A 14,212-nucleotide genomic window follows, 5' to 3' on the forward strand; every position below is an offset into this window, starting at 1 on the left:
ATCCCTAATATTTTTCACCGGTATGCATGAAATAAAATGGTTATCTTCAACTAACTTGTTTTAACGCCGATCCCTCGGGTAAAAGGACGATTTCAGATTTCAAAGATCTGGCCGTTTTAAGAAAATAAGTTGACAAGAATGATATAATGAATTATTTAAAACAAAGTTTTTCATGACGGGTCATCATAGTCAGGTTCCATGCTTACTGATATACAGATAACGATCGTGTTAGGGGAAGGAACACCAGACAAGCAATATCTCGGCTGTTAGTTCAAACAAATGGTTATGTTTAACCCCAACTTACTGTGTATAAGGTACTGTGTATAACACGGTATAGCTTTATGTAAATTGATCACATGATCATGCAAAATGGCTGCCGCGTCTCCTAAAGAAAAATTTGATTCAGCAGTTAAAGTTATCCATAGTCTGCCTAAGGATGGTAAGAAATCAGAAATGTATCGGAACGCATTAAATAAACACATATGTATCTTTCAAATGAAAAACACTTTTAGTCTGTTTTTGAATTTCCCAGGATGGTTGAAATGAATTATTTCAATGTTGGGTCATAAAGTGGAATGAAGTCAAAAAATGTAAACAATGAATTTTGTTATTGATGTCAACATAGCCGGTGTAAGGCTCGAACTCTTCCTATACCAATGAGCTTTAGCAATAAACTAATCCTTGGAGACTCTCCCCATGGTAAAGAAAAACACTAGCACTTTGTTCTAATAATTGAGCTAACCTGTTACCGTCCTGAACCGCTGGTTCTCCAACTTCCAAGGCATACTACTCTCCTCAAATGCACTAGTCAATTGTAGCCATCTTCTAGGTGGCCCCGCAGTGCTGGATAAATGCGGTGGTTTTTGTCTTCACGCAAAGTATAGGCCTTCCCTAGGGTCCCTGGGGCATATGGCAGGGTTTTAACCATATCAGTTCGTTCCCGCAGGGCGTTGATTTTACCCGGGGTTGTTTGAACTGAAAGTCAAAGTCCCCGCTATTCCCCAGCCCTGGTCAATCAAGGCAATAAGACTCTAATTTTCTACCAACAAAAGTCATTTGAGTAAACTAAACATGTGAAACCTTATATTCACTTTTTTAGCGATTGAAGTTCATGTTTTGAAGCAATGAATGCTTTTTACTCAGCCCAAATCTAATGTGACATCTATATCCTGTTGATCAACATTGTATTAAAAAAAACTGCCACTATAAGCGATTTTGCATGTACATACATTTTACTTAAATCATTTGGAATTGACTACCAGAGACTCTGATCAAGTTCTTGCTTATCACTTGCAACTGACTCACAAAGAGACCCCGAAAGCATCCAAACATGCACAGTTTGCATTTGTTTGACTTTTACTTCAGCAAACCAATCAAGTTATAGCTTGAAATAATTATGCAAGAATGACAGTATGCAATCTGTTTTGGTGTTTTAGTGAATATCTGATGGGCAAGATAATTTTATGAAGTATCCATTAGAATCAAATAATTCTGTCACACAGTTTTGGGATGTTGCCATTCATAAGCAGCTCATCAGAGCAGAACAGTCATGTAATGACAAAAGAAGGACACTTTTTTAAGTGGTATAATGTTTACAAACGCATTCAAGGGCACTTAAAAATTTCTGTTATAAATGATATAAGATGTTTAACTCCACCATTTTACTATAAACCACTGTTGGAAAAAGTTCGTCAAGCCTCTATCTACAAGAATTAAAACTTTCATATACATTAACCCTTACCCAGTAAATGTCAAAAAGTAAATAGTAAAATTAGGTTAGTATTGATGATAAACACATGACACTGAGAATGGCTTGCAGAAAGCAGCCCATAGATGTCAAAATGCAGCTAGTACTGGTCTCAAACCCACAACCTCCACATATGTTTGCCCTGAGCATTTTAGATTCTAATAGAACATCCATAGTCATTTTGAGGTTGGAATTCATGTTTATAAAAATAATAGAATTATTCTGTACAGTCTCACAGATTGAATAATATATTTGGTTCATTCTGTTGATTTAGGACCATTCCAACCATCGAGAGAGATGATGTTGACTTTCTATGGCTACTATAAGCAAGCCACCGAGGGACCATGCAAGTTACCAAAACCAAGCTTTTGGGATGTGGTCAAAAAGGCCAAATGGTTAGTTGCAGCCATTTCATAAACCTGTGTATACCCATAATGATGTGTGACTTTCATACATGTTGCAAATACATTTTATTAAAAAGATGATGTTTTTATATATTACATGTACATTGATGTGATATCATAAATGTAACGCTTTAAAAATGTCTGCTGTATAGTGACATTGTATAAAAATTTAGCACTTAAAACCATCATCTTTATATAAGTAGTAATTGTTTATGAATAAATAGAACATTTGTGGTCATGCAATATTAAATTTATTCAAAAAAAATGTTTATTAAAATTAATACAAACTTGCCAGAACTTGTTTTGATCAATTAAAGAAAGCTTGTTCAGTAAATTCTTTTTTGAAAGAACGCTCATGTTATATTCTCTACAGTCATAGTGTCACGCTGACTCATACTTTTGTAAAAGTTGTTGTTAAATAATACTCTTAACCCAATGGTTGTATTAATATTATATTACAGTATTACTGACCTTGTGATAAATGCATGTATGTATAAGTCATGGAAAAACAAATGGACTTGGACTTAATGTCGGTAGATTCAACTTATTTTTGTTATAACATTTTTTCTGTGGCACTTGTCACTTAAACATTCACTTTCCAATACATGTTTATTTATTTGAAGGGATGCTTGGAACAAACTTGGAGACATGAAGCGAGAGCATGCAATGGACAAGTATGTGGAGGAACTTAAAAAGGTCAATAAGTTTATACTTTTGTTAATCAGTTTACTTTTCAGTAACTCAAGTATTTTTTCTGGTAAAGTTTCAATATACGACACCATTGCCAATGCTGAAAAGTATGCTATGAAAATGAATCTTTACTTTTACTGTAATAAAAGAAATTGGACCCCCACACTAATTTTTTATGGTAGGGTTGGTGTAATCTTAAACAAACAAACTTTATATAATTCTTGTATCTTTTCTTTTATTTTAAGCATTCTTATGCATAAATAGTCAAGATTATGCATTTCTCCCTATCAGAAAGGCACCGCCTCATTTACTAACTGGTGGAGGAAAACACTGCTGTTTGACTTTAAATCTGAATTTATTTATTTTTTCATTCCAAAAGCTTTTACATGTATGGTACATTATGATAATCACACTTGTAAGTTTTTTTCTTGGGTTATAACCTGTACTGGTTGTCCATTTTAGAGGGCATGAGAACATTGCCTTTGTTGAGTTCTTGAGCCCACAGCCCTTTGTTGGAAAGGCTGACAACTATACCACTTGACAATCCACCTACTGCTACTCTGAATGTTCTGGTGGGATTTTCAGACAAATTGTTAATACTCAAATGAGTCTTTACACAGTACACATATTTCTTGTGCCTTTTAGTGAGCCTTTTCTTGTTTGATTTTAAGCTGTTTCAGATTAAAATTATTTGTGATTATTTAAAATAAATTCAAAAATCGTGTTTGAGCAATGGGCGCATCAATTTGTTTCTGGTCTGTGTATATGAACTACAGTAAATTATTACTGATGTTTTTGTATGCTGGTGTTGAAATCTTTAATTATAACACTCAACATTGTGTTATTTCCTTAAAACTGTTTTTAAGATGTTGTTGCTCTGTTTTTAGTTACATAATTGCTTGGGTTTTTTTGTTGATAATTTGTTATAGTTTAAACCCTTACCATTAGTTCTAAGAGGCACATGAGATTTTCAGATCAGGCTATTCTGCTATAATTGTCAAAACAAAAATCGTTGGGACCATCTCACCATATGGTCACTTTTTCAAGACTTTCATACTTGGCTGTTGTGCAATATATATAAAAACAAATAGGTTCAGTGGAAAGGCTATATTATTGGAATATGCAAATGAAAACTTTCTGACATTTGCTTAATATTAATTCGATTTTCATGGTTTTACAATATTTTGACGTGCGCTCGTTTATATGATGGCGCCTTGGTCTGAAACACTCATTGCCTCTATTTCAGACTCTCAAATCTGGTGCCAATCAATGGAATGAAATGGAATCTAAGGGGGATCCAAGGGTATGGATAACCATTTTCTTGTATCTAGATAAATCTTTTACCAGAATGCTTTCAACTTTTAAGATTTAGCCAAATTTATGTTATGGATTTTTGAACTACTTATCACCTAAAATGTATAACAAGTCTAAAGGGAATGCTTGGGATACTGGCATTTTGGAAACCCTTTTTAGAAAGTTTTTGAAGTCTTCAAGGTTTTATAAGTACAGTCAGTGCTTCAGCCAGGATTTGAAAAGGGAAGGGTGCTAAGTTAGAAAAGGCATTTCTGATGTGCATTGAACAAGCCTTAATGGGGTACTTGCAAGGGCCAATGTTCAAATCTTAATGAGAATGTGTTGTTAATACTTTCAATACTTTTAAGTTTGTTATGAAAACCATAGCTGTTTACTTTAGTATCAAAATTATGTATATTTATTATTTTTATTCTTATTTTTGAAATTTGAAACTGTCAAACAAAAGGGCTAAGTAAAAAGGCCGAAAAAAGAAAAACAGGGTGCATGTCATACCCTATTATTCAGGCCTAGCTGGAGCACTGATTACTCATTCTGGAACGTATGGCATGAAACCAACCATTCTGCATATTTTCAACCATTTTACCCTTGGATTCCTTCCATCATTCATCATCCTTATATTGATTCATCCCCCCATCCCCATGTATTCCTTCTACCATGCATTTCCCCGGCCAGTATCCCATTATCGTGTATTTGTTTTGCCATATCTTTCATTTTGAAATGCAACTCTATCTGATACCATTAGTTTAGTTTAGGCCAATTTGATCGTGGAGTTTTTTTTTGCTGAACTAAGCAAGATGCTTTCAAAATGTACATGCCTGAAACAAAGTTAAGCTGAAAAGCTAATGCTTTTCTTCATTATTTTATTTAAGTTACTGACATCACTTACATGTATAAAGTGTCAACATATTGGGTACTACATCAATTGTTGAGACAGCTTCAAGAAAATCTTGATATTTTTTTATTTTGATTTCGGATTCTTTTTATTTCATACCATTTTGTTAACTTACCAAATTAAGCAGACAGGTTATAATTAAAGATATTAGTCAGACGCATTTTCTAAAAGACCCAGGCTTGGGGCAATGTGGTTATTTAGAAATCTGCCAATTTATTTCATATCAACTATGAAGCTGTATGAAAGCTCATATGAATTCCACTTGAGTCTGTTTCCTGGAAAAACACCTGGTACATCTGATACCTTTGATTGAAGTTTTCATGATAACGTCTATTCTGTCTTTAGATCGTTTAATCAATGGTGATTCCAAACTGGGATTGTTTTAATACCTCTTTCTTTACAATCATTAATCATTTAAAACTATTTCACCTGTTCTTATTTCAGATAGTTGAAGCCATGCCTCAGACACAGGTTGTAGGAGACTTCATGGACAAACTGGGGGCGTTTTATGAGGTCGTTGACGAAGAGTCGCCAATAGAACAGGCCCGCACCGCTAGATCCGCCAAATCCTTACCTCCAGACCACAACTATAACCTCCAGCCAATAGGTATATGTAGGGATAAAACAATTATTTAGCACTGTTAAAAATCAATCTTTCAAAAGATGAAGTTCCTTCAAACCAATTGCATAATCTCCAAAGCGCTTGTTGGCTTGATGCTGTATTCTTAATAAATAGAAATTGTACAGTAGAACATTGGATTAATTACTAGTCATTTATTAGGCATTTACCTATAATCAAATAAATTCTTAATAAATTGAACACAGTCAAAGACATTTCTCTCATAATTATTTAATCTTTATTTCAAGCATCACTTTACATGTTACATGTAATAATTCCCATTGTTATATTCTTTTATTTCACTTATTTTCAATATTCTTGTCAAGTGTTAATTTTGATTATACTATCGATCATTGGCTTGTCCCATTATATAGGATATATTGTAATTTTTGCTTGGAGGAAATAAGGCAATAACAATTAAATTTGTTTTTAATTACTAGTCTTACCATTACCAAGGTGAAATACATCAACAAAAGATCAAGTGTCATTTGTGTATTAATAGGCTTCTAGTTCAATTTCACAAGTTTTTCAGTTTCATGTTATTTGAAGTTACTCAAACCACTAAGAATGGAAAAAGTCCAGTAATAAAAATGAAATTGCAGTGATTATGTCAAAATTGAGTCATGATGCCATGGTGGCTGTGACATTGAACTGATGTTGCTACAGCAGCTGATGATTATAATGATAATGATAATGGTAATGCCATAATTTGTTTGTAGTTTAAAGTCAGTGTGTGTGTGTTGTTGTTTTTTTGTGTTACTAACTGTAATTATCAAAGGTTTTACTTCTTACAGACCACCTACAGAATAGTGCATTAGCCGAGTTTGACACGAGAGATGACGACTTAAATGACCCAGGGGCGGGAGAGGGGGACAGTGGAGTGAGTCTAACCCAGAATGGACACAGCCCCACCCCTCCCAGAGACATCTCCAGCTCTGACAGTGAGGAGGAGTTCTGTGACACATCCACCGATCTCGAGGTAGATCTTGAAAACATTGACAGATTATCATTATAAAAATACTTACGCATATTATGATAGGTTTTAAATTTTAAACTATTCTCCAGTTGTGAGATATATTTTGCATGAAAACTGCCTGCATAATTTGTTTAACTTTGTTAATTTGACAAACTCAAGATTGAAACAATGTCTGCATCAAATTGAATTTTAAGGATCCAAGCTCCAAGATAACAGTTCTTGTCCCACTTAGAAAACAAGTGTGTATTCCATATATGCACAAGGGCCAGTATTCATCATACATCTTTGTTATTTTCCTAATCTAATGATCTGTCTGCCTATAAGAAATAATTGCATAGTTATTTCTAAACTACTATTGAGTATTATTTTGTATCCTTTTGCTGAGAACATGTTGTATCACCTGTTGTTGCAGTTTCCTTTGGAAAGACGAGAAGTTTTACATAATGGTCCAGTACCATCAACGATCTCTACTCATGTTAAAACCAGCCGCGTACGGTTTGCCGATGTCAATGACAACCACTCAAGCTCCAGTAATGGTCACTCTCACGAGAGTTTTACTGTACCACAAGGATTTCCCTACATTTCTCCAAGACCTGGAACTCAAGATGACAGTTTAATAGTGCAAACCAGTTCACCAGTGACATCTAGGTTTAAGGATTTAAATGGTGACCTTGAAGTGTCTCCAAGTGACCTTGACATTGGGAGAGAGGTTGTTATTGACCGCCTGAGCCCTGTTGGTCCAGGGGTGGCGCCACAGGGTCAGAGGGAGGAGAATGAACCCCCAAATGGCGGGAATGGGGACAAGGGTAAAGATAATGAGCGCAGCAAGTCAGGTCAAGGGGCCACACCAAAGAGATCAGGTAAATCTAACCATTTTACATCTGAAGATTCCTGATACGCAATTGATTTCAAAAAGAGATAATATGCTGAATAGATATTAAAACAAAATATTAATATGAAAATTATCTTTAATCATATTTTTTAATCGTATTTTTTTATTTATATATTATATACTTCTTATTATATTTTATTATACTTATTTTGAAGAAAATGCTATGAAGATGGGCTATTGGTATCAAACATGTATAAAACATTTTTAATAGCATACAAATTAAGATAAAACTGTTACGATAACATTATGAAACTCACCAATTTTGTAAACATTAACTTAAAGACCCAAGATAACAGATTATTCTGATTAAAACTGATCATTCAAATTCTGTTTCCAGGTTCCCAAGGCTTGCCCAGCGCAGGTGGCAGTGGGCGTCGACTGTTGCTGGCTGGGGGTGGGGGAGGGGGTGGAGATCAGACTGGAGGGGAGGGGTCTGGGGACCCGGTAGGGGAACAGATCTCTCTCACCCTCGCTAGGCTTCAGCAGGATATGGCCCAGGTTTTGGACAGACTCAATAGGCTGGAGGCTCAGTCCAGACAGGGCCAGGTTTGTACTACTTTTCTAAATACATGTACAAATATTTTTCATGCAAAAAATTACAAATATCTTATCTTATCCGTACAGCAATGGAATTGAATCTGGAATAATATGGCTTGTTGAGAATAATTATGTATTGAACTTAATAATCAATATACTAAACTGACAGCTAAGCCACACATATTTTTCCTAATATTTTACTTACTTGTGATCAGTATAATAATAATAACTGTCTTCATATATATACGACGTCAGATAATAGAAAAATTCAATTGCCTTGGGCTTTTCATTTTTTGTATTTCTAGTGATTGGTTTTGGTGAAATATGTATGCAATTTTATCAAGTATGTCATTGTTGTTCTTAATCGTCTTTTATTTCTTTTAGGGACCAGATAAAACCAATGGATCAATATTTGTAGGTATTATTCACATGTTTTTATAGTTTAATCATGAATTAACATTCTCTGAATTTCTTAATAATACATATAAGTTAGAATATTAGACTAAGTGTTCTATTTTTAACAATTCAGGGAAAAAAATAAAACATTGGGTTAGTTAAATACAATAAGTACAACAATATGATGTTATTATGCCAGTTCTTTAAAAATGTTTTACAATGGTTTTTATAGAACTTTAATGCTACACAAATGAAATGGAATTGTTTATAAAAGATCCCTGTTTTTTGTTATAGAGCTGGTTTCGGCCAAGTGGGAATGCAGGTCGGATGGCGTTTTTCTTCCTGGTTTGGCCGGTCATTGTTCATCTATTGCTCACCTACATTGCTCGCAGAAGAAGGTACACATTTCAATGTTTTATTAGGTGATATAATGCACCTTTAATTACAATGAATATTATATAAGGCTTTATCAAAACTTTGATTGTTAGTTTGGCCTTGGTTAGATTCATCAGTATCAATTTTAATAATCTGTTCAGATACCGATTTAAACCCTTCTGGACCAGTTTTCAATATTGATCTTATCCTTATCCTAAGTCATCCCTCGGTGATTCCACTCAGCCCGTTGGTCAGCTTAATATACAGGCCAATCAAAACACAGATTCTAATCTTAAAGTTGAATTCAATCTAAGTTGGCCCCAGCTGTGTTTTGGTTAAATTAAAAATGATAAGCATTTGCAAATTTAAAAATAAATATAAATTAATGCACCAGTCAGTTGTAACCACGGACCCCCCAGGTCTGGGGAATAGCTGGGACTTTGACTTACGGTCCAGCCTAGCCAGGGTATTCCCAGCCCAGCGGTGACAAACTGCTGGTAAAACCGCCAATTGCCTCCGGCACCAAAGGGACACTAGGGAAGGCCCATTTCCCGGTAATTTTGGTGCGAAGACAAAATCACTGCATTCAACCGGCACTGCAGGGCCACCCGGAAGGTAAGAACATGGCCCATTTCCCCAGCTATCTCTGGTATACCCCAGGATATAGGCGGGTGTGTGTGTGTTGGGGGGGGGGGGGGGTTACAATTGACTGGTGCATAAGCAAGGAGTCTCAGCGGTTTGTGAAAATCCTTCTCCACTGATGCAGTTTAAGAAGGATCAAGTTGTGACTTTCATGTATTTGTGTTGATGACAATATTTTTGCATTTATCAGAAAGTAAGGTTTGTTTTATGATGTGAATGAAGTACAGGATTATATTTGTGACTATCATCTTGTTTGTTTTTCAGGAGAAGATAACAAGAGTGCTGAACAATTGTATTTCCTTGTCTGTATGTACATGTTTAACCCTGTATGCTGAGGCATCAGGGCTCATTCTAGGCTGAAATTTTCGGGACAAGTGAAACAAATTGCGTTCCTCGTCCCCCCTAAAAGAAAATAAAAATAAAAAGTAGACAAATTTGGCTGCAGTTTTCAAACATTTGTTTATAGTGATACATAATATATTGTTGTCATCAAAAGTTCAGAAGATGAATACAACATAAATGATCAGGGCTTTTAACAGGGTCTGAAACCTAATAGTCAAAAATGAAAAGAGACTAGTTTCTGAATAAACATTATATTTATTTATTGCATGTTAAAGGGGTGAAAGGTATAAGGTTTCTGTTTGTTTTTTATCTAATGTAAATTAAGCCTTTGCGCTTTCTCCCAGTCAAGTCATGTTGGCAGGTAATTCATCAGTAAATCGTAGCATAAACTATTTTTTGATCATGTATTCAATGCCTCATTAGTATTAATTTAATGCCCCTATCATCACAAAAAGTTAAAATCTCAATCACAATTCATTTGACAAAATATGAGCAGTATGATTCAAAATCTTGTATGTTTTTACTGTTTTAAGAAGAGTGTTTTCACATAGTATAAGTTGATAAAAGCCTGTTGTCAATATTTTGTTTAGTTTTTCATTCTAAAGCAAAAAATGTACATGTGTAATTGCTCACATACAGATAGTTGTAGGTGGTATTTTTTTTGCTGTAGAACTTTTTCATTTAAACCTTCATGGAAGATTTTAATCAACATATTCTATGAGGGAATATGTCTTTGAAATGAGTAAAAATATGTGTGTAGGATTATGATTAACTTGAGATTGAGATGATATTTGAGATTTTACTTTGTTAAATTAGGTCAAGATTTAAAAAAAAAAATGCAAATGGTAAATTGATGATGTTTAATGTAATGTTGAGAAATGTGAGATTGAGAACTGAATGTATTTAATGCATATTTCAGTATGGAAAGTTTTGAGGGCTATTCCTTGTTAACATACAACCAACCAACCGCATGAAGGCAACCAACCCATCTATATAATTTCTTTATTTTGCCGTTCTGAGGTGGGTTGTATGCTTAAATGGTATAGCCTTGACTATTTTTGCAAGTTACATGTAGAATGTATATGCATATGGTTGACAGCATATCTGACAGACGTGTTTAACGAGGTTTAATATCAATTATTGATATTTAAGCTGCACTCTCACAGATTGACAGTTTTGACTTTTATTTTATTTTTGTCTCAGAACCAGCTGATTTGGCATCAATACCTTCAATTCAGTCATATAAGTTAGCTCATTAAAGAACATATCTCGATTGTTTGGAAAATGCTGAAAAAACTCATTTTCTTTAAGCATTAGTAAAGTTTTTAGCCATAAAACATCCATTTTCGAACGTAAATATGAAGAATGTGATCTCATCTTTTGTCAGCAGCCTTGTATCACTTGATTCCAGACATTTACGCAAAAATTGGCTCATTCCCACAAAAAAAATATGTGAAAACCGTCAATCTGTGAGAGTCCAGCTTTAAGATAAACCATTTACATTTCCCAATAGTATTAGTTTTAAATGTGAATCTTCTAGCCTGAAAGGAATGTACGTTTGTTGATGAATTTTGTTGTGAATTTGTATTATTTGCGTTTATGACTTTATATACCTGTGATAAAATTTCAATCATCAATGATGAAAGTATCTTTATTGTGAACAGAAAAAATAGAAATAAATTTAATGAAAACATTTTATATTGTTAAGTGTGTACCATTTTTGTGTCGCCCGCCGGTTAAGCGGAAGCAGTAGACACATAAGGATGACTTTGCACTGCGCCGTCGTCGGCGTTATACCTCTGACATGTCCGGTCTGTAACTTGGCCATGCATTGCCATCTTTGGAGAAATCCGCTGAAGCGAAAGTGCCTATAGGGAAAATATGGTTAAACAGTTCTCACGACTTAGTCTTTCAACAGATCAACTTACTTCCTACATATATGTTAGGATAATTCTTGCCCTTGAAGATGATGGTTTTGTATTATTTGTATGGTTTTTACATTTTGGTCCTTTTTAACGGTTTTGTTGGTCATTAAAAGTTACATTGAAATAAGAAGGAGCTAAAAATTGTTTTGCTATTTAAAGTTATTATAGACATCCGATCGCTTAGCTTTCAGCGGATTACGATGCAGATTTTTTTTCCTTTTCAAATGCACTTTTCGAAATAATGAATTTTAAAATATCTTTTGGTCCTTTTTGAACATTAATGTAAAATTTGTAGAAAATCGATGCCAAGAAATTGTGTATTCAACTGTACGATAATGGTTTTATGGCCCACCCCGCGGCGTATTCACAGCATGATAGAAATAATCCATGCGCAAGGTTATGACATGTGCAACGAAGTTTGCCATTTATAGCAATAGAATTATTCCATAACTATTTCGGATTTTTTTTCTTTTAATATTATTATAAAATTGAAATTATATATGATTCTCGATTATTCATTAGTTAGGATTGCCTTGTGAACAAAACAATAGCGACATGGATAATGAGAGAAATTCAGACATGCAAATATGATGGAAAATGACTTTTCCATCAAATGCCAAAGATTATTACTCCCTTTCAGGCCAGTTACTAGGGTCACAAATCAAGGTCATAGTTAGACATTAAATAGTTAAATAAGTATACGATTTCGTTAGACAACTGGTGCTCACAACAGGTGACATACCTGGTTAATTTATTTACAAACATCAAAGTAAACTAGTATCAATGATCTGTGCTGTGTGACAGCAAGTACTCAAAACTTTCTTTTATCATTAAATTGGTCACTTGCGTGATAAAAACGCCTGTGGCCATTTCTTTCAACTTCCGGCTACTGCTTATATTTGGCCACAATGACCACACTTAAATAAACAGGACAACATGATTGATATAAAGGTATTTTTTGTCTATATATTTTTGTTATTTCTTTGTACAGTAACACTTAATTTTGTAATTGCAATATATAAAATATGTAGTTGATAAACTTTTGTGTCCGATTTTGTTACGCATGCTGACCGAAATACGTTTAAGAAAACGCAACATTTGTTTACACGCGATGCTCGTTTGCACTATTCTTTGGCAATAACCGCTTTTTAAAATTAACTTAAACTTTCATTTTGTTCACCATAATATACTGAATTGCAAGGTCTGAAAGATGACGATTGATACGTTTTTTGGATCGAACGAAATGCCAATCACCATGTATTCGTACGTCGATAAAGTTCACACCACTAAAATTGTTTTGTTTTGCATAATTTCAGCAACCGGAGTTACGCAGCCTGTGTCGCCTCTGTAACCAGCTGCTGCGGACGGCGGTGCCGCTATGTGTGATCATCATAGCCCTGTTAGCGGCGGACCACTACCTGAGGCGCTCTTTCACGCTCATAAGGGACGGCCCGCCGCCCGATCACATGGCCGCGGTCGTTAAGCGGCTTAAAAAGCACACTTCCGTTTTGCGAGCCCAGTTTGAAACGATATTAGAGGAAGTGATATTGGCGTCGGAAAATTCCGACCGTAATGTAGTATACAACTGCAATGATGCGTGTCATGACGGGAAGTACTACTTTGGCGTTGTGAGCGGCTTCCTTATGGCAATGATTTCAGAGAGGCATTTCTACGTCGGTACGTCCAACAGATGCCCGCTCACGGACGTTTATGATGCCGGAAGTTATGGATGGGAACCAAATTATCAAATCCCAGAGGGCGTGAAAATACATAAGTATATCCAGCCGACGAGAAATGAAAAAGCTCATTCGGCTGAACTGTTCACTGTTGAGCGACATATAGCAGAAGATGATTTTGGTAAAAACTACACTGGTGATATCCTGTTGCTCGAAGAATCTGTTAATTGGGTCGCGTGGTTACGTCAGAACCGGGCAACGTTGTCAAGGATGCCATGGCTGGTTGCTATGGAAGCGAATGACTTTATTCGAATGGTGCATGTTGGTTTGTTCAAAGTGCCGCGAGGTGTCCGCCTAGGGTTACATTCAACTATTATAGAGCAAGTGGGGAATTCGAAACTTTTGTGTTATTTTGGAGAACAAAATACGCCCACTGACATGGTTATAAACTATATTAAACAACAAAATAATAAACGCAAGTACAAAATGTTTATATATGGACAAGATCTAAGAGCATTAAACGACGAGTATAGCAAACACGATTTCATAGATGTCAGTAAACTGTCCTCGGAGAGTTCAGAAGGTTGTCGCCCGCATACCAAAGATATGATAGCATCAGAGGTTGCAAGAATGTGCGATGTGATGCTAACAACAAACAGTCGTGCCGGAGTTTTAGGATCTATTTTGAGGTCCTCATCCGACGGACTATTTTGTGTGAATCGGTACGGATCCATTTACCCGTGCCTGCGTACCGAAATAACATCTTCCTTCTGGGATAATATCAA

At 35.2% G+C, this 14,212-nt stretch overlaps 1 protein-coding gene across 2 annotated transcripts; it reads left to right on the forward strand.

Moving 5' to 3' along the window:
• Positions 1 to 361: 361 nt before the first annotated feature.
• Positions 362 to 11,521, forward strand: LOC128233435 (acyl-CoA-binding domain-containing protein 5-like). 2 transcript variants are annotated; one of them, XM_052947107.1, is made up of 11 exons: positions 362 to 439; positions 2,022 to 2,142; positions 2,775 to 2,847; positions 4,088 to 4,144; positions 5,492 to 5,654; positions 6,461 to 6,645; positions 7,055 to 7,502; positions 7,872 to 8,080; positions 8,456 to 8,485; positions 8,762 to 8,865; positions 9,749 to 11,521. In XM_052947107.1, the coding sequence occupies exons 1-11, from the start codon at positions 370 to 372 to the stop codon at positions 9,756 to 9,758; spliced, it is 1,470 nt and encodes a 489-aa protein (XP_052803067.1). In that variant the 5' UTR covers positions 362 to 369; the 3' UTR covers positions 9,759 to 11,521. The 2 variants fall into 2 exon arrangements, with proteins under 2 accessions (XP_052803067.1, XP_052803068.1); XM_052947108.1 differs by lacking the exon at positions 4,088 to 4,144.
• The last annotated feature ends 2,691 nt before the right edge of the window (positions 11,522 to 14,212 follow it).

The sequence above is a fragment of the Mya arenaria genome, chromosome 5 (assembly GCF_026914265.1).
Source record: "Mya arenaria isolate MELC-2E11 chromosome 5, ASM2691426v1".
NCBI lineage: Eukaryota > Metazoa > Mollusca > Bivalvia > Myida > Myidae > Mya > Mya arenaria.